Source organism: Coregonus clupeaformis, chromosome 6 (assembly GCF_020615455.1).
Source record: "Coregonus clupeaformis isolate EN_2021a chromosome 6, ASM2061545v1, whole genome shotgun sequence".
NCBI classification, from domain to species: domain Eukaryota; kingdom Metazoa; phylum Chordata; class Actinopteri; order Salmoniformes; family Salmonidae; genus Coregonus; species Coregonus clupeaformis.
In genome coordinates this window covers 40236911-40261985 of record NC_059197.1, presented here as the reverse complement: position 1 = coordinate 40261985, position 25075 = coordinate 40236911, and the positions used below count along the sequence as shown (strand labels likewise).

At 43.6% G+C, this 25075-nt stretch overlaps 1 protein-coding gene and 1 long non-coding RNA gene across 2 annotated transcripts; both read left to right on the top strand.

The window, feature by feature from the left end:
* Nucleotides 1–2607: 2607 nt before the first annotated feature.
* Nucleotides 2608–5045, top strand: LOC121567265. Its single transcript, XR_006001088.1, has 2 exons — nt 2608–2688; nt 4904–5045. It is a non-coding gene; the product is annotated as an uncharacterized LOC121567265 (long non-coding RNA).
* A 3114-nt stretch (nt 5046–8159) lies between these two features.
* Nucleotides 8160–23385, top strand: LOC121568381. The gene is made up of 15 exons (XM_041878928.1): nt 8160–8237; nt 12377–12706; nt 13169–13477; nt 14521–14814; nt 14944–15100; nt 15889–16058; nt 16360–16470; nt 16782–16951; nt 17073–17232; nt 17424–17708; nt 18223–18385; nt 19124–19284; nt 20907–20982; nt 22775–22805; nt 22997–23385. Exons 1-15 carry the CDS (start codon nt 8171–8173, stop codon nt 23156–23158), a joined length of 2646 nt encoding a protein of 881 aa, XP_041734862.1. The 5' UTR covers nt 8160–8170; the 3' UTR covers nt 23159–23385.
* The last annotated feature ends 1690 nt before the right edge of the window (nt 23386–25075 follow it).

Below are 25075 nucleotides of genomic sequence, written 5' to 3'. Positions count from 1 at the left end.
TATTCTTCGCCCAGACCTTTGGATCATCCCTGGTCACCCTGTCGGGCCAACACTCTGCACTTCCAGCCCTGGAGTGATAAATGGCACCCTATTCCAAATAATATATGCCATTTAGCAGACGCTTTTATTCAAAGAGACATTTTAGTGGTCCCGGGAATCAAACCCACTACCCTGGCGTTACGAGCACCATGCTCTACCAACTGAGCTACAAATGGAACCCTTAAGGCTCTGGTCAGAAGCAGTGCACTATATAGGGAATAGGGTGCCATGGAACACATCCAGAGTCAGTTGATGCCATTATCATAAGCAAGAGCTTTGAAATATTTAACCTCCACTGCATGCTGGGCTGATTAAAAGGGGCAATCAGCATTTCTACATAACTTTTTGGACTTATCAATTAATTATATGTACCCATTGATTCTTGAAGAATATAACTTAAGAAATGCCTCATGAGCTTAGTTAAACTGTCATACCCCATAAGAACCCAAAATATAAGCTTATTTTACTCAAATTTTTGGAAACAAAGTAAATGTAAACAAACAACATATACCCTCAAAACATGATTAAAACTATGATTTAGATATCATGGATGGTCAGTCCTAGCTCTGTCTATGAATTTGAAAGTGGTTAAACTTCTCCAACCCCATCCATTTTGGTCATTTAGCAGACACTTATCCTAAGCGATTTACAGGAGCAATTTGGGTTAATAACTTTGCTCAAGGGCACATCGACAGATTTTCAACCTAGTCAGCTTGGGGAGTCGAACCAGCAATATTCCAGTTACTGGTCCAACGCTATTAACCGTTAGGCTACCCTCAGCTTTTTACAGAAACAGGGGCGGGGTCTCCTGTGTTATTGTTTCTACTGCTGATTGCCATTTTAAGGCTAATTTTAGTTTAATTAGGATCTGAGGGAACTAGAGCGAGGAGGAGGCGGAAGTAAGGATGACACAGCACTTCAGAAAATAGACCCACGGCCACTTCCCTAGCCTAGTGGATGGATGCAGTCTCATATAAAAGAGAGAGATTTTATTCTGTCTAGGAAATAGTAAATGTGTCTTCTTTTATTTTACAGAGCTATGATGTCATGGAAATGTTTTTGTCACATTTGCAAGCGTAGCATTTAGACTATGAGCTTGTGAGTGTACTGTAGCTTTTCGTGACTATTACATTATTTTCTCTTTCCTCATGTCAGAAATGTTCATTAGTAACTGCCAGCCTATAGATGGCAGCCATGAGTTGAGTTTGACTGCTACAGTATGTTTTACTTTATGTCCCTTTAAAGATTAATATTGAGTGTGTGGGTGCATGGCAGGTTTTGAAATAGACAGTGTTGAGGAAGGCTAATGTGAAGGAAAACTAACAGTCCTAGGTTGTGTCCCATTGGGCCATAGGGCCCTGGTCTAAAGTAGTGCACTATAAAGGGAATAGAGTGCCATTTTCTCTTGTCAAAAGTAGTGCAATATATAGGGGATAGTGTGCCATTGGGAACACAGCCCTAATGTTCTCCATTACCCCACCAGCCATGTGGGACCCTCCCCATGCCTCTTCTCAGTCCTCCCCTGGAGAGACTAGATCAAACATGACTGAAAATAGCCCTGCTAAGAGGGAACATTTATGTATGATTTCAGGCCTATAAAACCAAATGGATTTGCTGCTTCCCTCACTCCACTCCACAGCCCTCGTCCTGGCCAGTGTCGGGGTAATTTGTCCCCCAGGTCTAAGGTTGCGTGTGAATTTTCTGTTGTGTCAGCTAACCTGGGTGCAGCCAGCAGCACATGCAGTAGCACTGCTTGTTCGCTTCAGAGGTGGAACTCTAATTACACTGCTTTTAATTAAGAGCTTGTTGCCAAGGAAAGCAACATCTTTAACTCGTTTATTACCCCTAGCAACCGGACATCTCTGAACTGCGATGGGCACATTCATCAAGATCAGCAAAGACGTATGCGTGCACCTCGGTTTTTCACAATAACACTCTTTAAGATAATTCCCTCAAGCAGAGAGTAGATGTTTTGTGGCTGAGGGTACAGTAGGAGAATGGGAGTCACATGATGTACAGCATGCAGCTTTCTTGTGATATTCAGTGGTTTGTTCATGATGTTTTGTTGTTGACCGTCAACATAAATGTCCTTTTCATTTGTGGCCCCTCTGCTTTGCTCCTTAAAACGTTGTGGTTAAAAAATGCATTTCCTAATGTACTGTGAACATTCTAGCTACTGCTAGTGCACCAACAAAAACAGCAACAGTCAAAGGCATTTTTAGTCCATGAAAAACTAGGGTCTTGGTTGTGAACAAAGGGCATGTCCATGTATGCCTCGCATATTTGAGCACTGCTTTTGACCAGGGCCCATGACATCAGCTATTGGATGATATTATGAGTCACCTCCCCCATGCTTGGTTGGCACTGGAAGAGGCTCTCTGCCTATACTCTGGAAAGATCCATGCAACAGGGGATACCAGGAGTGGTGCCAGGCATGGTGGGCTCCACCTTGGATCTCACTGGCCTAGCCAGGCACATACAGTACCCAAACCAGAACCCCATCTGCTGTCCATTTTCACTGCCATGCTCTTTTGATACTCTCCCTGCCAACAGTACTTCACCCCAGGAGTGATCCCTCATCCACACAACAGTCATCCAAGGCTACTGAGTGTCCAGTCCATGTTCCATCAACGCAGCACGTTCCCTATGGTATGTACGGGGGCTCTCAGATTGAGTCATGTGATGCAGTTACATTTTAGCAGATGCTTTTATCCAGAGCAATTTACAGTAATGAGTGCATACATTCTTTCATACTGGTCCCCCGTGGGAATCGAACCCACACCCTTGGCGTTGCAAGCACCATGCTCTACCAACTAAGCTACATGGGACTACAAATGGCTACTGTGAGTTATTTTTGAAATACAGACTGCACCTCGCTGTACTGTATTTCAAAATGACACCTGGATACAGTGCCGCCAGTGCAATGCAGCCTAGCCACCACAAAGTTTATTAAATGAGTTGATACTGCAGGAGTAGCTCACATATACAGTGAGGGGAAAAAAGTATTTGATCCCCTGCTGATTTTGTATGTTTGCCCACTGACAAAGAAATGATCCGTCTATAATTTGAATGGTAGGTTTATTTGAACAGTGAGAGACAGAATAACAACAACAAAAATCCAGAAAAACGCATGTCAAAAATGTTATAAATTGATTTGCATTTTAATGAGGGAAATAAGTATTTGACCCCCTCTCAATCAGAAAGATTTCTGGCTCCCAGGTGTCTTTTATACAGGTAACGAGCTGAGATTAGAGCACACTCTTAAAGGGAGTGCTCCTAATCTCAGTTTGTTACCTGTATAAAATACACCTGTCCACAGAAGCAATCAATTAAAAGATTCCAAACTCTCCAAGGATGTCAGGGACAAGATTGCAGACCTACACAAGGCTGGAATGGGCTACAAGACCATTGCCAAGCAGCTTGGTGAGAAAGTGACAACAGTTGGTGCGATTATTCGCAAATGGAAGAAACACAAAAGAACTGTCAATCTCCCTCGGCCTGGGGCTCCATGCAAGATCTCACCTCGTGGAGTTGCAATGATCATGAGAACGGTGAGGAATCAGCCCAGAACTACACGGAAGGATCTTGTCAATGATCTCAAGGCAGCTGGGACCATAGTCACCAAGAAAACAATTGGTTACACACTACGCCGTGAAGGACTGAAATCCTGCAGCGCCCGCAAGGTCCCCCTGCTCAAGAAAGCACATATACAGAGCCGTCTGAAGTTTGCCAATGAACATCTGAATGATTCAGAGGAGAACTGGGTGAAAGTGTTGTGGTCAGATGAGACCAAAATCGAGCTCTTTGGCATCAACTCAACTCTGTTTGGAGGAGGAGGAATGCTGCCTATGACCCCAAGAACACCATCCCCATCGTCAAACATGGAGGTGGAAACATTATGCTTTGGGGGTGTTTTTCTGCTAAGGGGACAGGACAACTTCACCGCATCAAAGGGAGGATATCTTGGGTGAGAACCTCCTTCCCTCAGCCAGGCCATTGAAAATGGGTCGTGGATGGGTATTCCAGCATGACAATGACCCAAAACACACGGCCAAGGCAACAAAGGAGTGGCTCAAGAAGAAGCACATTAAGGTCCTGGAGTGGCCTAGCCAGTCTCCAGACCTTAATCCCATAGAAAATCTGTGGAGGGAGCTATAGGTTTGAGTTACCAAACGTCAGTCTCGAAACCTTAATGACTTGGAGAAGATCTGCAAAGAGGAGTGGGACAAAATCCCTCCTGAGATGTGTGCAAACCTGGTGGCCAACTACAAGAAACGTCTGACCTCTGTGATTGCCAACAAGGGTTTTGCCACCAAGTACTAAGTCATGTTTTGCAGAGGGGTCAAATACTTATTTCCCTCATTAAAATGCAAATCAATTTATAACATTTTTGACATGCGTTTTTCTGGATTTTTTTGTTGTTATTCTGTCTCTCACTGTTCAAATAAACCTACCATTAAAATTATAGACTGATAATGTCTTTGTCAGTGGGCAAACATACAAAATCAGCAGGGGATCAAATACTTTTTTTCCCTCACTGTAGTATGCAGGGGGCCATTTACCATAGACAGCCATCCCTGTTAGCTCTACCACTACTCTAATGGCAGATTAGTCAACACAATCCTCTGCTGTGCACTCTAGTCTAGGACACTGGCAGAGTCATTTCCCTCCACTCAACAGCCATCAAGCACTCAGCTTTTCAGCATGCTCTAAGCATGAGTAAAACGTAATGTTCAGAGGAGGAGAGTTCAATACAATGCATGTATGTGCCATGCCTTGCTCAGTAAAGAGTGAAATATTGTTGTACCTCCCTTTCATAAAACAGAAAATAATTTATAACACCAAAATCACTTCCCTCCCCCAGCTTTTGTTTTGTAGGCATGGACTCTGAACAGGTGGCCTGAAAACCAGGACACTTTACTGAGCCTGAGGAGAAGAGAAGCCCTGACAACTAACCAATGCATTTGGCCAGGTACACGTTCCTCAAAACAAAGTTGGTCTTTGGTTTTAATTGTCTTAGTGTGGTCATTTTGTGAGATGTCCATGCTGTGGAGAATGACATCTCAGGACTTGCCCTATGTGCCCAGGTCAAAAGTAGTGCACTATAAGGGAATAAAGGGCCATTTGGGACGCAGACATGTTTCCCCTCTCAAAAACACAGAAATCTTAATTCTTCCACATACCTCAGATTGCTTATTGAGTAATAGTATATCAATCAAGTCTGGAGTCAATGTGGAATCTATCACAGTACCATGCCTGAAGGGAACGGGGGTTGGGAGGTAGGGTTAATATGAGGAACAGGGGAGTGCAGAATGGAGAGGAATTTTCTAAGATTTTTTTCCACTTCTGGAAAGAATGATGATATTCTCCTTTCCATCGGGTTAAGTGGCTTGTCACAGACCTAAAGAGACCCATATCAATGATCTGGCCTGATCATCAGCCACCTTTTCCACTCTCTTTTCCAAAGACACAATGTGTGTGTGTGTGTGTGCGCGCGTACCCGTGCGTGTCTGAGAGAGAGAGGCAGAGAGAGAAGGGTGTAACTACACTTATGAGATACAGTAGATGGATGCCAACTATACATCTGTGAAATTCTTAAATACTACAAATAATACATGTTTTATCGCTAGTGAATTACAGAAGGTTGCAGACAGTCCGTTAAAATTCCTGACTATTCCCACTGCTAAACTCCTCCTCTCTCCAGATTTCAGGAAAACCATTGAAGGTCATTTCATTAGGTGGAAAAACAGCTTGCAGGCTTTATGCTCATGTGATTATTCACATTAAGTCAGGGAAGAGAGAGACGAGCTAACTCCATGTTAAGTGTTTGCTATTAATAGCTAATGCCCCATGTAATTCAATTACGTTTTTGAAATTAGTCTCATGATGTCAAATATAATTTACGAGTGGTGCAGTGGTCTAAGGCACTGCATCGCAGTGCTAGCTGTGCCACTAGAGATCCTGGTTCGAGTCCAGGCTCTGTCGCAGCCGGCCGCGACCGGGAGACCCATGGGCGGCGCACAATTGGTCCAGCGTCGTCCAAGGTAGGGGAGGGTTTGGCCGGCAAGGATGCGTTTCCCACGGGGGGCCAGTATGAAAAATGCTTTCACTAACTGTAAATCGCTCTGGATTAGAGCGTCTGCTAAATGACTAAAATGTACAAATAAAATCATCAGTGTTTTATCCTCTGCCTGTAAATCATGGCTGCAGCAGTGACAATAAATGACAGAATCATCAGATATAGAGTGGTTGTATACAACTCATAGTATTTATTAAACTGATTTACTGTAGTGTAGAAACTTATATCAAAATAAGTTTGCTGCTGTTCCTAGTCTCTGTCAGCCTAAGGAATAGATCTTAATGAAGACACAACAGGAAACACAGTGAGGTTATTACTTGACTTGAGGTCTTCCTGTTTACTGCAGAAACTGCCAGTCTGTGGTGTGTGTGTGTGTGTGTGTGTGTGTGTGTGTGTGTGTGTGTGTGTGTGTGTGTGTGTGTGTGTGAGAGAGAGAGAGAGCGAGAGTAGAGAGAGAGAGAATACTTATCTGACATAATGAAAATAACAATGTATTTTGTAATGTATTCCAGATGAAGTTGTAGTCCATTGACACAACTAGAGGATGCTTCAGCTACAACCTCACTGTCAGTACCAGCTGTGTGTGGTGAAACTGTTGCCTATCTCTCTGAATGAGTCAAAATGTCGTTACAAACAAACCACAAACTATCTGATGACTCAACAGCTTTTTTAGTCAAGTCATTTCATTTAGTGTCATTGTCAATAGATCACTATGATATACTGTAATACTAGTACCAAGGGTGAGTAAAAGTTTATCAGCTTTGACAGGAAACACTAAGAGGGTGATCGTGCAGTCCTCAATGCAAAAAATAACCATACTACTAAAGATTTGATGGAATGCTAGTGAAATAAACAAAGCCTGCAATACTCATCCATCTGTAGCAGCCTCTAAGATACTGTACTAGCTTACATTACATAGTGGCCAACCGATGACCACATGTTTACAAATTCAAAGGAGTCAAGCCTTTGTATATTTTGCTTTTCTGGGCTGATCAGACCTCAGAATGATCCTGGAAAACTGGTGTAACATTAAAGTTAGCTAAAGGAGACACTGAGGAAGAAGGCTGTTGAATCTGAGGAGGATTCACATTTGGCCTATTGTGTAAAGAGGGTCTTACCTCATACACGTTCTGCTGCATGATTCACATACTCTGGAAGACACTTGTTCCTGAGGGACAGCAGCACAGCTTTTGTAAAACATACTGTAGCCAGCTGGAGAACTGAAGAGTATTTTGTATGTGCGTAGTATTCCTCCACATTTGTTTCCCATTGTGATTTTCCATGTAGGGCATTTCTAATGAGAAATTATATTTAGTAAATTGCCAAGTCTAACTAAAAGGAAAACAGCCATGAAGTGAATTAGTGGGAAATATTATATATATTTTTTAAATGCCTTTGTGGGTGATTTCCAGAGCAGCAGGTGAGAAACAGTGAGTTGACTTCAGTGTAGACAGGCTGTGTCTCTGTCTGAGGACTCCTGCAGGGATGAGCTGGGTTGGATGATGCATGGCATTGTCACAGGCAACAGGGACACTTTGTTATACAGTATGAGGTGACTGAGGAGATGAACAGACACATCCTGCAGTAGGACATTCAGCTGCTACTACTAAGAAGTGAAAACACTGGTTTTCCACTAAGCGAGAAGTGAAATAACTACTACTCCATAGAAGAAGCAGTTCTGTTCAAACAGATTTGTGCACATAATAACATATAGGGTACCAGGTGAGCAAAGTGGTTCTAAACAACATAGCCCTACACTGTGTTCGTGTCTGTGTGTGTTTGTAAAAAACAACTCTGCTCAGAGGTGTGGTGCACACACCCTCTACAGCTGACTCTTACAGCTTCTCTTGCACACACACACACGCACGCACACACACACACACACACACACACACACACACACACACACACACACACACACACACACACACACACACACACACACACACACACACACACACACACACACACACACACAACACACACATTGAAATACCCTCATAGGAAGACTTGATGTAGTCAAATTGAGCCATCACTCTCAATGATACCACCATGGGATGCTCAGGGCTGTTGATTTTGGGCTTTGTCATAAATATGTCTCACTGCTTGGACATGCTGGGTAAGTCTGAGGAGTTATAATCCATCTGTGAGTGTGCAGTTCTGTTTATGGGTTGAGTTTACTAGCCCTTAAAAACTTGTTTAACCTGTGGGATTTTACACCGAACAGAGGTGCAATAGTTTCCCTGCCTGATTAGTCAAATTATAAAGGCTTGCAAGCAAAAACCACAAGAGCAGAATCCATTTGAAATATTCTGAATGCATTTTGACTATATCATTATCAACACACTAAAAGGTATGGAGTTGATTAATTCTGTTTTAAACAACACTTTATTGCTGACGTATGTTTATATTAGAATATTGGCTGTACACTGAGTGTACCACTGTGTTTAGGGAAAATCCCTATGTGTTGTTAGTCAACTCTATTTTCTGTTAGTCAGAAAGACCTCACAGTTTGATCTTAACTGAGGAACCTCTTCAGAGTGTATTTTCAATTGGTAGATTAATCAGTGCCTCTGAGGAATAAATAGGTCTGTAGGTTAGAAGCACTGCTTCGACAGTATGACTTTCCATCCCCAGATCTCTCCACTAACACACCATCATATAATGCATTAGTTACATCACTGCACTGATCTATTTGTTTGATCAAAAGCAGTTCTTTGTCAATATAAATTCTACCTTTTCAGTTGCATTGCTACCCTCTGAATATTGAATCATCTGCAAGCATCCATGTACGTGAATGTCTGCAGTTGGGTAGAAGCCAAGATAAAACCGCAGCAGCTTCATGTGACTATACTACGATATACTGGCCCTATTTGGTACTTGGGTAGCCTAAACTATATCCATAGATTAGGGCCTAACAAAATTGTTTCAATTGACTGATTTCTTTATATGAACTGTAAATTGTTGCATATTGCATTTATATTTTTGTTCAGTATACATAAAGCACCCTAACCTTAAACAGAGACAGTTGTCAGTGGACATTATTGTGTATTTCAGGCTGTTGCCATGTAATTATTTGCAATGCATCCTTTAATTGTGCCTCATATATGCTATTTTTTATGCCTTTTCCATTTTTATGAACCATAAACTCACAAGACAAGATATACAGTGGGGAAAAAAGTATTTAGTCAGCCACCAATTGTGCAAGTTCTCCCACTTAAAAAGATAAGAGAGGCCTGTAATTTTCATCATAGGTACACGTCAACTATGACAGACAAAATGAGAATGAGAAAAAAAAATCCAGAAAATCACATTGTAGGATTTTTAATGAATTTATTTGCAAATTATGGTGGAAAATAAGTATTTGGTCAATAACAAAAGTTTCTCAATACTTTGTTATATACCCTTTGTTGGCAATGACACAGGTCAAACGTTTTCTGTAAGTCTTCACAAGATTTTCACACACTGTTGCTGGTATTTTGGCCCATTCCTCCATGCAGATCTCCTCTAGAGCAGTGATGTTTTGGGGCTGTCGCTGGGCAACACAGACTTTCAACTCCCTCCAAAGATTTTCTATGGGGTTGAGATCTGGAGACTGGCTAGGCCACTACAGGACCTTGAAATGCATCTTACGAAGCCACTCCTTCGTTACCCGGGCGGTGTGTTTGGGATCATTGTCATGCTGAAAGACCCAGCCACGTTTCATCTTCAATGCCCTTGCTGATGGAAAGAGGTTTTCACTCAAAATCTCACGATACATGGCCCCATTCATTCTTTCCTTTACACGGATCAGTCGTCCTGGTCCCTTTGCAGAAAAACAGCCCCAAAGCATGATGTTTCCACCTCCATGCTTCACAGTAGGTATGGTGTTCTTTGGATGCAACTCAGCATTCTTTGTCCTCCAAACACGACAAGTTGAGTTTTTACCAAAAAGTTCTATTTTGGTTTCATCTGACCATATGACATTCTCCCAATCCTCTTCTGGATCATCCAAATGCACTCTAGCAAACTTCAGACGGGCCTGGACATGTACTGGCTTAAGCAGGGGGACACGTCTGGCACTGCAGGATTTGAGTCCCTGGCGGCGTAGTGTGTTACTGATGGTAGGCTTTGTTACTTTGGTCCCAGCTCTCTGCATGTCATTCACTAGGTCCCCCCGTGTGGTTCTGGGATTTTTGCTCACCGTTCTTGTGATCATTTTGACCCCACGGGGTGAGATCTTGCGTGGAGCCCCAGATCGAGGGAGATTATCAGTGGTCTTGTATGTCTTCCATTTCCTAATAATTGCTCCCACAGTTGATTTCTTCAAACCAAGCTGCTTACCTATTGCAGATTCAGTCTTCCCAGCCTGGTGCAGGTCTACAATTTTGTTTCTGGTGTCCTTTGACAGCTCTTTGGTCTTGGCCATAGTGGAGTTTGGAGTGTGCCATTCATACAGGTAACGAGTGGAGGACAGAGGAGCCTCTTAAAGAAGAAGTTACAGGTCTGTGAGAGCCAGAAATCTTGCTTGTTTGTAGGTGACCAAATACTTATTTTCCACCATAATTTGCAAATAAATTCATTAAAAATCCTACAATGTGATTTTCTGGATTTTCTTTTTCTCAATTTGTCTGTCATAGTTGACGTGTACCTATGATGAAAATTACAGGCCTCTCTCATCTTTTTAAGTGGGAGAACTTGCACAATTGGTGGCTGACTAAATACTTCTCTCTCTCTCTCTCTCTCTCTCTCTCTCTCTCTCTCTCTCTCTCGCTCTCTCTCTCTCTCTCTCTCTCTCTCTCTCTCTCTCTCTCTCTCTCTCTCTCTCTCTCTCTCTCTCTCTCTCTCTCTCTCTCTCTCTCTCTCTCTCTCTCTCTCTCTCTCTCTCTCTCTCTCTCTCTCTCTCTCTCTCTCTCTCTCTCTCTCTCTCTCTCTCTCTCTCTCTCTCTCTCTCTCTCTCTCTCTCTGAATAAGTGAGCATTTTGGGATATTCTCAACGTTGTGATTGTTTCCATATGTTGTGATGTACAACCCACCACCTCTTTCTGTTCTCTGAATTTATTTGGTCAGAGTATTTATAGTTGGAGACATGAGCGTTGTCCTCATCAAAGTGTCCTAACAGGCCAGAATTTTATAGGATAGGTGATGTGAGGTGTTAGACTGGGTATCCACTTAGGCGGCTTGGGTCATTAAGGTTAAATTTGCCTCCCGTTTCCACTGGCTAATAGATCAACTGTGTCCTTAAGTGTTCCATAATAGAGAGACTAGAGAGAGAAGAGTGAGTTGGTGTGCATTGGACTCTGCATGCTGTCATCCTCCCAACACTCAAAATTGTCAGGCTGCTTTATTAAATGTCCCCTTCACTGAAACATCCCCTAATCGTGGCATATGTCTTAGAGACAGACTGTAGCTCCGTCCCAAATGGCACCCTATTCCTTACTATATACTGCACTACTTTTGACCAGGGAATAGGGAATAGGGAATAGGGTGCCATTTGGGACACAGCCTCAGGCTGAGGGTAGGGATCACAGCACAGCTTTTGGACTGTTTTCAGTTCATTAACAAAATGGAGTCCTCCATTAAATCTCCACCAGTGGGACCAGGCCCGGTTGCATTTTTCAAACGTCACAATCAATGTGCACAGTTCAGTCCTAGTCTTTAGCCTTGGATCAACACAAAACCCATGTTAGTCTAGAGAGATAAGTCTTATCACTTAATAGTGCATATTACTTATTACTTATCAGCCCTGCAGCATTTCTATCTTCTGCATTCCACAAAGTAATTGTTTCCTTGGACAGTCATTATGTGCTCTGCCCCATACACAAAGGTTGCAACCCAAATGGCACCCTATTCACTATACTGCAGTACTTTTGACCAGGGTCCAAAGGTAATAGGGTGCCATTTGGGACACAAGCAGCTGCTTCATCCAGTCTCACCAAGAGACAACGGGATGGACACTCACAGACAGGGAACCCTTTTTATAGAAGTCACACCAACAGACATCCATCATTTCACTGCCCCTCCTTCTCAACAGAAATCACATTTGCTGTTGGTTGTGTTTTTAGCAACGTCTATGGAATCTCTCATCAATTAATCAAAGTGCATCCCACTAAGATATGAGTGATTGTAAGTGACTAAGACTGCGTCCCAAATGGCACCCTATTCCCTTAGGGCTCTGGTCGAAAGTAGTGCACTAGGGAATACGGTGCCCCTTTGGGACGCAACATGACTGAATTACTAATCATTTCTGCCTATCACAATGTTTTTTTTCCCTCACAGATATGGAGGAGGACATGGAGATTGACCGTAACGTCACTGGGATTCTTGGAGAGGACATCTTCCTCCGCTGTCAGTACCTGGGACAGAATGACATCACAGACGCCTCATGGAAACGCCCAGACTACAGAATGAAGCGATCGATGAAGAAATTAACAGGCTACAAGAACAACAAGGCATTCAGCAAAGACCCAGACTTCTCTGCCCCAGCCTCTCCCACCAATCTGACTGTGAAGATGAGGGTGTCTACTCTGGAGGCCCAGGGGGAGTACACATGTGTGTTCGCCACCGATGATGAGGAGATCACTAACAGCATGCTTCTCACTGTCCTAGGTAAGCCTGGCTGAAGAACATGGCCCAATTGGAATACTCTTAAAATGCATCCTTCCTTCTTCCCTTCCTATAAGTAATCACTAATCTGAGATGACAAGATTGGTGTAAGCAAGCTTTCCATAGCATTGCTTTGACCAATTATGTCATGTCAGATCATTGATTACTTCAAGGAAGTGAGGAAGGAAGGATGCAGTTTAAGAGTATTCGAAGGGGGCCTCTAATGGGTGATGGAAAAGTACCTAGAACCTAGATGGTAGAGAGGAGCAACAAAAGAAAACATGACCTCATGATGACATTAGTGGGGTTGGATAGAATATGTGACATTATCATTGCTTGTTGTATCTTTACCTTACTGTACCTTCAAGGTCATAGCAAAGACAGAATCATACAAACATCCATTGCATAAATGTTTCTCTTACCAGCATCATCCCCGTCATGTGTTTAAATTTTTTTGTTTTGAAGCTCGACCTGATATCCACACAGTGGTGACAGAGGACACAGACAACGCTACCCACTACCAGTCAGTCACATGCTCAGCTACCAATGGTAAACCTGTGGCTCTGATTCGCTGGGAGATCAACGGCAGCCCTCCTACTGACGACTCCTCTGTGGGGATGAGGAACACCAGTTATACCAATGGCACTGCCACTGTGACCAGCATCCTCCGCTTCCCCACCCACCTACAGGACCAGGACATGGTGACCTGTGTTGTCCAGCACCCAACCCTGCCTGACCCCACCACACATGTCACAGTGAGAGTGGAGACCTTCGGTAAGCCTGCCAGCTCACGTACACAAGGACTGCATCCTAAATGGCACCCTATTCCCTTTATAGTGCACTACTTTTGACCAGGAAGGGTGAAAAGATTTGGGATGCATCCTTGATGTGTATGTTTGTGTGTACAGTACTTGGCATCTCTCACTTTCGTGGGCAAGGATTTAGTTTGGGAAGAGGTTAATTAATGATCTGTGATGCTAAGAATCAATGTCTGAGAATGATCTGTAGATATTTGATCATGCTGGGGCTGGCATCACCCTGAGCTCACTGGCACAGATGTTTCCATTCCTTTCCCCCAGCCTGTTGTTCCACATGGTCACCTCCCCACTCCCCACTCCCCACTCCCCACCATGTACCAGGTCTTGTGTCTCTCGCCAAGGCTGTGTTTCCTGTACTAGTCAGCCCTCGCAATCAGCTGTGGCACGACAGAGACAGATCATCATCATATTCTCATCACATTTAGATATCCCTCCCTACCACATTAGGAGACACGTTTTGATATACAGCCTGTATCCATATGTCAAAGATGTTCATATGACAGAAATGTCCTCCCTTATCCGTATGTGGTAGTATCAAAGTGTCTTTGATAATCGGCAAAAGAGTGATGCTTTTCTATATCCGCAGTCAGTCTGTATTGAGATGTGTGAAATAGTTTGCTTCCCAAATGGCACCCTATTCCCTATTTAGTGCACTACTTTTAACCAGAGTCCTATAGGAAATAGGGTGACATTTGGGATGCAGACATAGTCCTGTAGTTCCAGCCCCGCCAGCAGATGGGGAAGACATCTGTTCTCAGCTGTAGCCTGCTGAACAGATGGAACAGGTGAGAAGAGTCAGCACTCTCCTCCTAAACCCAACCGTCAGCCCTGTTATGCCCTGTGGTTATCTTTCATACATCTATCCTTTCACTTCAGCCTTCTCACAAATCTAAACCACAGCCCTAGAGGCCCAGACATTAGATTTAGGACTCACTGTTGTTAAACTAATGGATCATTCCCACCTGCTCATTTAAAATTATTATTTATCTCTGCCTGCAGTGGCTCCCAATGTGACCATTGAGACATACCTGGTTCTAGAGGATGGGGAGGAGTTCTGGGTGGTCACCTGTGGTGCTGCCGGAGGGCGACCCCAAGCTGACATCACCCTGGTGCTGCCCAATAAGGAGACTAGTTCCATTCTACAGAAGGAGGTTGTCATGGATGCAGCAGACACATGGGTCAGGTCATACCGCTTCCCAGCTGAGCTTCATGAAGGGGAGAACATCACCTGCCTGTTTGACCACCCCAAGTTCCCACACAGAGAGCTACGGACCGTCACTTTGCCGGCATTCTGTGAGTACTTCACAAGTTATAACTGAGGATTTGGAGCCAAAAGTATGGTCTTATGAAACGACTTTTCATTTACTCTACTTAATAACAGAGTCTATGTTGGATCTTGTGTTTTCACTTCCTATTGTGTAGATCTGTCTGCTGTTCGGCTGCTGAACCCAGGGTTGGCAGACAGCAGCAACGAGAGCCAGGCTGTAGAGTCAGTGGTGCTGGAGGAAGGACAGAGCAACACCACCATCAGGCTAAAGGTTGTTGGGGATGTACCACGTTACAGTATTGTATGCACCAAGTAAGAATACCTGTATTACTATCATAATACAGACAAGATGTCTGTTGATCTCTCTTGATTGTTAACTTCTGTTAATCTCAGATAAAGGACAACATCACCATGAAGAAACTGCTGTTATAATCCTATCACTCAGGGAACAGTTACAAAAAACTAAGTTTGCTATCACGTTTTGCTTTATAGCAATTTCATTCATTTATGCTATTGTTACTATACTACTATTTTTATCACTAACGCAGGGGTGAACATCACCTACACATTGTGTTAGGCAGCTGTGGTGAGAGGTTTGGTTGAAAACCACAGGCGACAGACAGGCACTAGACACACATCCTGCAGATTTTTTAAGAAACATTCAGCTGCAGATTATGCGCATTGAAGCCACGTGGTCTGCGAACATCAAAGCGCATGCGTCTCAAATGGTATGTGCACGTGCAACCTGTAATTTAGATGTTTGTTGGTGTCGTCGGCGCACTAGATCTGGTCATTATGTTAACCACTTGCTTGTACACACTAGCTAGCTAGCTAGTAAATACACACTAGCTAGTACTTCTAATTCTAAATGTAATTTCACCACCTGTGCTGTTGGTGTAGGTAACGCACCATCCTCCCTGGCACCATTCGACATCCTGTCTGAGCTTGTATGTCTCACAGCGTCTGTGGCGTGAGAAGACACGTTGGTGACATTATCCCTGGATCTAACTATGTGAGAACCAAACCTCTTAGAGCTGCTGCTCTTCTGCCTTTGGAGAGTGGCTAACTGTAACTGTGTCTTGGCTTGTGCTGTCTCCTAGAGAACAGCAGTCTCTCCCTGAGGGTGTGGCGGTGATTGGCAGTGCTCTAACCCTGCAGGGTCCTGTGGAGCTCTACCATGCAGGGATGTATGAGTGTGAGGCCTCCTACTACAGCCACAGGGCATCTGTACAGCTGGACATTACCGTTAACCCACAAGTCAAGCAGCCTGGTATGAGCAGCGCCTTGTCTACGTATCATAGAGTGCATCCCAAATGGTTCCCTATTCTTGATATAGTGTCTATGGGTCCTGGTAAAATGTTTGGGATGTAGACTACAAATCATCTTCATAATTTGACAACTGGTAGCTATACCTGGCATTCTGCAATTTGTAGCGAGCCAGGGTATGTTAATACAAGTGACTTCTATAATAAATATTGTTAGTATAAATCAGAATGTTTATTTTCCTGCAAACTGTAAAAGGTAAGTGATTAGCATGTTTACAGCCTTCTCTCCTCCTCTCTGTGTGCTAGTGACTGTTCCTCCCAGCATAAGGATTGATGTCCAGGACAGACTGGGTGACAGGTTAATTGAGTGCCTGGCTGCAGTCCCTGTTGCCAATGTGTCCTGGGTTCTACCTGAGGGTGAGTCTGGGCCCTCCTGGTCCAATCTCACATCCCATAATGGAACCCACTTCTCTGTCAGCAGTGTGTTAGTCCTGCCTACCTGCTCAGCCCAGGAGCTCAATATGGAGTGTGTGATAGATCATTCTGTGTTTGTGTTGCCAGAGAGAAGACGGATAACACTGTTGTATGTTCAAAAAATCATCAAACACCATAAATTAAAGCTCTAGTGTTAAATAAAATATTTTCACTAAGAACATATATCCTATATCTCTGTTATTTTATTTACATTGGTAACATGTATGCTATATCGCTGTTCTATCTACATGCAGCTCCTCCTAACATCACCATCCAGTCCAGCTCTGAGTGGGAGAAAGATGTAGCACACACACTGGTGCAGTGCACTGTGGACAGTGTTGGACCTGCTGCCACCATCTCCTGGAGTCTTGGAGACAGGGACAGTGACAGTAGTACCAGTCAGCTCATGGAGGTGCAGGAGCAGGTAAAGGGAAAGAACAAATGAAAGGGTGCTTGGAACCAAAAATAGATACAGCAAAAATGAAAAAAAGGCCAGCAATCATTTGGATATAATTGCACACTCTGACATATGTTTTGGCTTGCAGGTGCAGGGGCAGCCTGAGCTCCATGCCAATGGCTCTGTGACGGTCCGTAGTGTGTTGAGGCTCCCCACTTCAATGTTCTCTGGTCAGAATGTCACCTGTGTGGCGGATCACCTGGGTCTTGAGATTCCAGAGAGAAGAGGGATACTGCTACGTGTACTGGGTAAGTTACTTTATGACTTGTAGCTATCATGTATCTCCACAATACATTATGTGCGTCCCCAATGACAACGTATTCCCCCTATAGGCCCTGTTCAAAAGTAATTCACTATAAAGGGAATAGGGTGTCATTTAGGGATGTATCCATTGTATCCAACCCCCACACACTGTCCCTCCCTCCCTCCCTCCCCTCAGATTCCCCTGTGATGCGTGTTTTTGTTGCGAGGCAGAGGGGATCTCCTCTGTGGCTGGCTGTGTGTGAGTACAGAGGGGACGGGCTCGGAGCACACCTCACCTGGGTTCTACCTGACAACACCACAGGCCACATCTCCTTCCGCTCTTGGTATGAAGGCGTGAGAGTGCTAACCAATCTCACCTATGAGTTCCCACTGGCCCTCCACGAGGGACAGGACCTGACCTGCCTCATTCAAAATCACCATGGACTTAAGGAGCGGAGGACAGTCCATGTCCCCAGATACTGTAAGTGTAATAGGGAATAAATAGAAACAGCAATGATTCTCTTTTTTTCTATAAAGCACCCAGCACCACAAAAGATCGTACTTGTTATACTACACATACATTCTAAATGTACACTCTTAGAAAAAAGGGTTCCAAAAGGGTTATTCTGCTGTCCCCATAGGAGAAGCCTTTTTGGTTCCAGGTAGAACTCTTTTTGGTTTCTTTGTGGAAAGGGTTGTTCATGGAACGCAAAAGGGTTTTTACCTGGAACCAAAAGGGTTCTACCTGGAACCAATAAGGGTTCTCCTATAGGGGCAGCCGAAGAACCCTTTTAGGTTCTAGATGGCACCTTTACTTCTAAGAGTGTACTGACAATTCTGTCATGACATTCATAGACATACAGTATTTGCCAGACATGCCAAGCTCCAACATCCCATTCAACAGTTAACTACAACTACCTGTCTATTGACTGTATGTATTTAGGGAGTGGTTTGTTTTTTGCCTCCTGTTGACCACTTTCCCTTCCCCTTCTTAGACATCTCATCTGTCAGAGTGCTGAACCAAACCACTCCCCTGTACAAACCTTATGGAGATGAGGTTGTCATACACCGAATGTCCCTAAAGGAGAATTTCCACAACCAGAGGATCCTGCTTAAGGTCAATGGCAATGTACCAACTTACAGCCTTACCTGTCACAGGTAATACTCTTTGCTAGACTCTCTTTTACTACTGTATTCCTTCCCTTCAGCTTCTGAACTGTGGAGGCTAATTGAAACAGCTACAGTAGGATGGAAGACAGAGTAGGGCAGGGCCCTGTCTGTGGTAATATTACCACCACACAGGGACGGTAATTTGTACAAACATTGTTCTTGTCCAGATGGAAGTTCTGATTTGTATTGTTTTATGAGAGCTTTTAACTAGACAATCAAATAAGTGCAGTGTCGTAAAGCTGCCATTATGCCTTAAGATACTATCAGGACTTCTGTGCTGTGGAGCCCGGAGAAGGTTGTCCTGACTGGCAGGCCATGCGGTCGGTGGCACTAAAGAACCCTTTTATCAGGGACAATGAGTGACTCATAAAGCAGGTCCTGACACTCTCCTGTCCTCCCATACACAGGCTCACATAAATTGTGTTAGGAGTTATTCTGTCAAGCTATTCTGTGTAAAGCTGTGTTCGTATCTGCAAAGGTGGATGATACAGTTACTTAGTTATACACTTAAGTAGATATACGAAATACGTCTCATTATATTTTTAACACTTAATGTCAACTATAGCAGTGGTTTTGTTTTCCACACCTTTTGGAAAGCAGTTTCCCCCCTCATTTGCTTATCTTATTCTCTCTTCATGATTGTCTTCGTTGCCACTTAGCTGATAAACAGATCAGACAAACGTGTATACTCTGTAATGACCTTCTGTTTCCTGCTGCGTGTTGAAGAAATGACGGCTCATTGGTCCAGATGGATGGCGAGGCTCTGTTGTTCCAATCAGAGGTCACAGAGCGGGAGGCGGGCCTCTACACCTGCCACGCCTCTTTCTACCACCATCAGGCCTCAGTCCTCATTCAAGTGGAGGTCACCAGTGAAAATCAACAGCTCAGTGAGTGTACACCAGTGGCAGTCAGTGTCGTTTAAGATGAGGGAGGATTATTTTTTTGTCATGAGCATGGCCTTATTTCTATTACAGCATATTGGATGACTCTCATTCATATTCCATTCACCCAGTTCAATGTAACATCGATAGGTTTAGGCTACTACATGATACTCAAATGTTCCCTATACCCATCATGAGGTTGCTACAACCTAGCCTATGAATTAAAGTTTAAACATAGGTGCACACAGGTCGAGAGACAAATTTGAGGTGACAGTGACATTCAATACCGCCTTGAACACTCTTGCCTGCATCTAGCTGATATAGGGTGTAATCATTAGTCCAACAGTTGCAAACGAGAGTTTCAGGTATGTTTATCCCCGTTTTGTTCCGTTTCCTTCCGTTTAAAAAACGTTTTTCAACAGAATCGACGTAATGAATACGCCTCTGATCACTTGTAAACAGAGTTCACTCTCATAAATGCCACGCTGTATTCCTTCTCTTCCCTTCACTTGTGGACTTCAATGCACAACACATCAGCTGTGTAACCATGCAAAAAAACTTTCCAAGCCAAACCGCTACACACAGCCTACAACGTTGTCACCATATTAGCTAAAGTAACGTCATAGTCAGCATAGCTAATAGAACTAACGAGTTAGTAAACCCGCTACAATCATGCAGTAACGTTCGTGTACAGTCAGTAAGCAGTTACACAACGGCGGGCCTCGTGGCAATAAATTAGTAATACCAAAAGCTTACCTTGACTTGGAAGTTCCAGTGTTGTGTTGGAAAGTCATAGCCAGCTAGCTAACATAGCATCCCTCGGTTTGAGCAGGGTGTTTCAGTAGGCTAAACTAGCTAGCTGCATTTGCTAGCTAAGTAGGTGAAACTGAAAGTAAAAAAAAAAATGACTCTCTCTATTTCTCTCTTGCTTCTCCTTCATTTTGGAAGAACTTAATTTGTTCAAAACTGTTAAACTATTGTCTTTCTCTCTCTTTGAGTCAACTACTCACCACATTTTATACACTGCAGTGCTAGCTAGCTGTAGCTTATGCTGTCAGTACTAGATTAATTATCTGATCCTTTGATTGGGTGGACAACATGTCAGTTCATGCTGCAAGAGCTCTGATAGGCTGGAGGACATCGTCTGGAAGTTGTCATAATTACTGTGTAAGTCTATGGAAGGGGGTGAGAACCATGAGCCTCCTAGGTTTTGTATTGAAGTCAATGTACCCAGAGGAGGACGGAAGCTAGCTGTCCTCCGGCTACACCATGGTGCTACCCTACAGAGTGCTGTTGAGGCTACTGTAGACCTTCTTTGCAAAATAGTATGTTTTAATCAGTTATTTGGTGAAGTGATTATATTTAGTATAGTTTTATCTAAAAATGCTAACTTTTTAAATGTTTAAAATATATATTTTTATGAAATTCACTGAGGAGGATGGTCCTCCCCTTCCTCCTCTGAGGAGCCTCCACTGGTGTACACTCACCTTATCATGCATCAGTGATACAACAATATGTAAGATATGTCAATGCTTTCTGGTGAACATCCCAAAATGGTTGGCATATTATAATTTGTATTTACTTCCATTTTGTGTTACCTGATGTCTTTCTCCTGTGTGTTTGTGCAGTTATGGTCTTCATCGTCTGCTTCTCCTCGGCTGCAGCCATCACGATCCTCCTCATCGTCACTCTGTGTGTTTTCTGGTGAGTCGATCAGAGCAAAGGCCTCCTCCTGCAGTTGACAGACAGACAGACAAACAGCATCTCAACAGGTGACATGTTTACAGGTAGGCTGCCGGCAACCAGCAGGTTGGCAGGTGACAAACAGGAAACCAGGTCTGTGTATCTGATGGTGACTACAGTTTAGCATGACCAAAGTAGCACAGAGCTATTCAAAAAACAGGATGCTCTGTGGCTGCAGCAGACAGTTACGTCTGCCACCACAGCTCTGCCAGACAACTCACACGGTCTGATTCTCTCTGTCTCTGTGGTAAAGACAGATTTATTTTCCATCTAATGTTATCATAGGGCAACTATAGAGCTATACTGAGTGACTACTCAGAAAGTAAGGTAAGCTATTCAAAAACTTCACAGCTGGAGAATTCATATTGTAATTCAATTCCAGTCGCAATGCTTGGAATGAGAAAAAAGCATAAAGCAGTTGTCTCTTTTTGCTGTCATTGGATCTGATCAGATAATCAGCCAGGTGTCTCACTACCATAGTGTTTGGATACACTTTGGGATCCCAAATGTCTCTAAAAGCATCTGATCCACAAATCCACTAATGTTCCATGAAAACTCTCCCACAGGGCTCTGGTCATAAGTAGTGCACTGTGTAGGGAATAGGGTGCCATTTGGGACGCACACTAACTTCCTCTTTGTCATGACTCATGTGAGAAGGGGTGGTAAATATATAGACACAGACACACTGACACACTTCAGTGTTAGTTCAGAGGCTGAATCATTGTGTCTTTGGTCAGTACATTTGGTCAAGGTGCCATTGGTGCGATGAGCATCACTGTCCCATTATCCCTGGTTCCTGTGGGAAGGTCCCATCAGGCTAATTTCGAAAGGTCAGTCAGTCGGACAGCATACACAGAGAAAACATGACTCCCCAGGAGAATAGCTATTCCGGGATATGCGTCACCCCCGGTCGCCAGCACTAGGAACACTTTCTGAAAAGAGCAGGTCTTCATTGGCCTGGTTGGTGTCATGGGGATCATGAGGGATGAGGAGAGCTACTGCTTCTGACATCAGAGAGATCAATGATGATGTCTGGGGTCACCATCATTCTGCTTATATATTCCCGTCGCATAATGCAGTCATAGTTCACACACTCAGTGGCTCATTGGAAGTCTGTTCACTCATACAACAGCGCATCCAAGGGGTGCAGTTTGGCCATGCAGGTAAGTTTGGCCATGCAACTTTCTTAGGGTGCGTTCGTAAATTCACTCTGGCTATCTACTCCGATTTCAGAGCACTCTCGTCTGAGTGTGGCAGATCGCAGTAAAACAGACTAATTTACGAATGCTCAACACTCATTGAATATGGCCGTTGTCGCAAAAAAGTATAATTAAATTGTTGCCAGCAGCAGTTACAGTCACCATTGCTCTGGATAACATAAACACAGCCTAACCAGCTCTGCTAGGGCGAATAAAATGGTCAGAGTGAGGTGTTCTCTCATTTGTGTCTGGAAGTAGCTAGCAAGCTAGCCAACCTTAGCCTGTTAGCTTGGGTACTTGACTGCTGTTGGGAGGCCAGAACGCTCGGATCAACCCTACTCCTCGGTCAGAGCGTCCAGTGTGTGCCAATCTGACAACGCTCTGAATTTACGAACGCCCAGAGGGCACTCTGGCACTCCAGATTGCATTTACAAACGCACCCTTAGTGAGGATGATACCCAACTGTATAAAAACAACAGAAGAATTAGACAATATTTGAAATGCTGTCTGTCACTGTAACTCAAATGACAATTAATTGTTCATTTGTTTTGCAGCAAAATAAATGGAGACCGCCCAGCACCTAAGGTCAGTCTTTCTTAGATTTTTTTTCTAACTTTGAGCTATCAAAAAAACAGTATGCATGCTTTGAATTATTGAGAATGGTCCTCTTGCCTTCATTCATCTATTCCTTTAGTTTCTATCTAGGTCTTTATTCAACATGCTTTGTCCCCCTGTCTCCTATCTTCACTGATCTGTCTCTGAACTCCTGTAAGCAGCGGGAGTCGCTGGCAGCCCTGACCTCTCTGACCCAGGACCTGTGCTCTCCAGAGCTGAGGAAGGGGAAGGCAGCAGTGACAGTACCAGGAGGAGGAGGAGGCCAGGAGTACAACCAGCTGCTCAGCTACTCTATTGTCATTGATGCCAGATCCACTGTGTAAACAACAGGTTGCATCCCCTACTGGCACCCTATTCCCTATATAGAGCACTTCTTGTGTATAGGGAATAGGGTTCCATTTGAGACTGATTTATTTTATTTGGTAGGTTAGAAAAAACATACTCACAGTACATGCATTTAAAAAACTTGACAGGGATATCACAAAAGTCAGAGACTTATTTCCATTGTGGTCCCTAATTCCATGGAGTCGTAAGTTTACATACACCTTAGCCAAATACATTTAAACTCAGTTTTTCACAATTCCTGACATTTAATCCTAGTAAAAATTCCGTTTTAGGTCAGTTAGGATCACCAATTTATTTTAAGAATGTGAAATGTCAGAATAATAGTAGAGAGAATTATTTCAGCTTTTATTTATTTCATTACATTCCCAGTGGGTCAGAAGTTTACATACACTCAATTAGTATTTGGTAGCATTGCCTTTAAATTGTTTAACTTGGGTCAAATGTTTCCGGTAGCCTTCCACAAGCTTCCCACAATAAGTTGGGTGAATTTTGGCCCATTCCTCCTGACAGAGATGGTGTAACTGAATCAGGTTTGTAGGCCTCCTTGCTCGCACACGCTTTTTCAGTTCTGCCCACACATTTTCTATAGGATTGAGGTCAGGGCTTTGTGATGGCCACTCCAATACCTTGACTTTGTTGTCCTTAAGCCATTTTGTCACAACTTTGGAAGTATGCTTGGGGTCATTGTCCATTTGGAAGACCCAATTGCGACCAAGCTTTAACTTCCTGACTGATGTCTTGAGATTTTGCTTCAATATATCCACATAATTTTTCTTCCTCATGATGCCATCTATTTTGTGAAATGCACCAGTCCCTCCTGCAGCAAAGCACCCCCACAGCATAATGCTGCCACCCCCGTGCTTCATGGTTGGGATGATGTTCTTCGGCTTGCAAGTTACCCCCTTCTCCCTCCAAACATTACATTTTTAAATTTTTGTCATTTAGCAGACGCTCTTATCCAGAGCGACTTACAGTTAAGTGAGTGCATACATTTTCATACTGGCCCCCCGTGGGAATCGAACCCACAACCCTGGCGTTGCAAACGCCATGCTCTATCAACTGAGCTACATCCCTGCCGGCCATTCCCTCCCCTACCCTGGACGACGCTGGCTAATTGTGCGCCGCCCAATGGGTCTCCGGTCGCGGCCAGCTACGACAGATGGTCATTATGGCCGAACAGTTCTATTTTTGTTTAATCAGGACAATTCTCCAAAAAGTACGATCTTTGTCCCCATGTGCAGTTGCAAACCCTAGTCTGGCTTTTTTATGGCGGTTTTGGAGCAGTGGTTTCTTCCTTGCTGAGCGGCCGTTCAGGTTATGTCGATATAGGACTCGTTTTACTGTGGATATAGATAATTATGTACCTGTTTCCTCCAGCATCTTCACAAGGTCCTTTGCTGTTGTTCTTGGATTGATTTGCACTTTTCGCACCAAAGTATGTTAATCACTAGGAGACAGAACGCGTCTCCTTCCTGAGCGGTATGACGGCTGCGTGGTCCCAGGGTGTTTATACTTGCGTACTATTGTTTTTACAGATGAACATGGTACCTTCAGCCATTTGGAAATTGCTCCCAAGGATGAACCAGACTTGTGGAGGTCTACCATTTTTTTCTGAGGTCTTGGCTGATTTCTTTAGATTTTCCCATGATGTCAAGCAAAGAGGCGCTGAGTTTGAAGGTAGGCCTTGAAATCCACAGGTACACCTCCAATTGACTCAAATGATGTCAATTAGACTATCAGAAGCTTCTAAAGCCATGACATCATTTTCTGGAATTTTGCAAGCTGTTTAAAGGCACAGTCAACTTAGTGTATGTAAACTTCTGACCCACTGGAATTGTGATACGGTGAATTATAAGTGAAATAATCTGTCTGTAAACAATTGTTGGAAAAATTAC

Bases quoted from the DNA above. Each gene is read 5' to 3' on its own strand.
- LOC121568381 (XM_041878928.1), top strand. From the start codon at position 8,171: ATGGGATGCTCAGGGCTGTTGATTTTGGGCTTTGTCATAAATATGTCT. The intron at 8,238-12,376 runs GTAAGTCTGAGG...TTTCCCTCACAG, and splicing joins TCACTGCTTGGACATGCTGG to ATATGGAGGAGGACATGGAG. The intron at 18,386-19,123 runs GTAATACTCTTT...TGCGTGTTGAAG, and splicing joins TACAGCCTTACCTGTCACAG to AAATGACGGCTCATTGGTCC.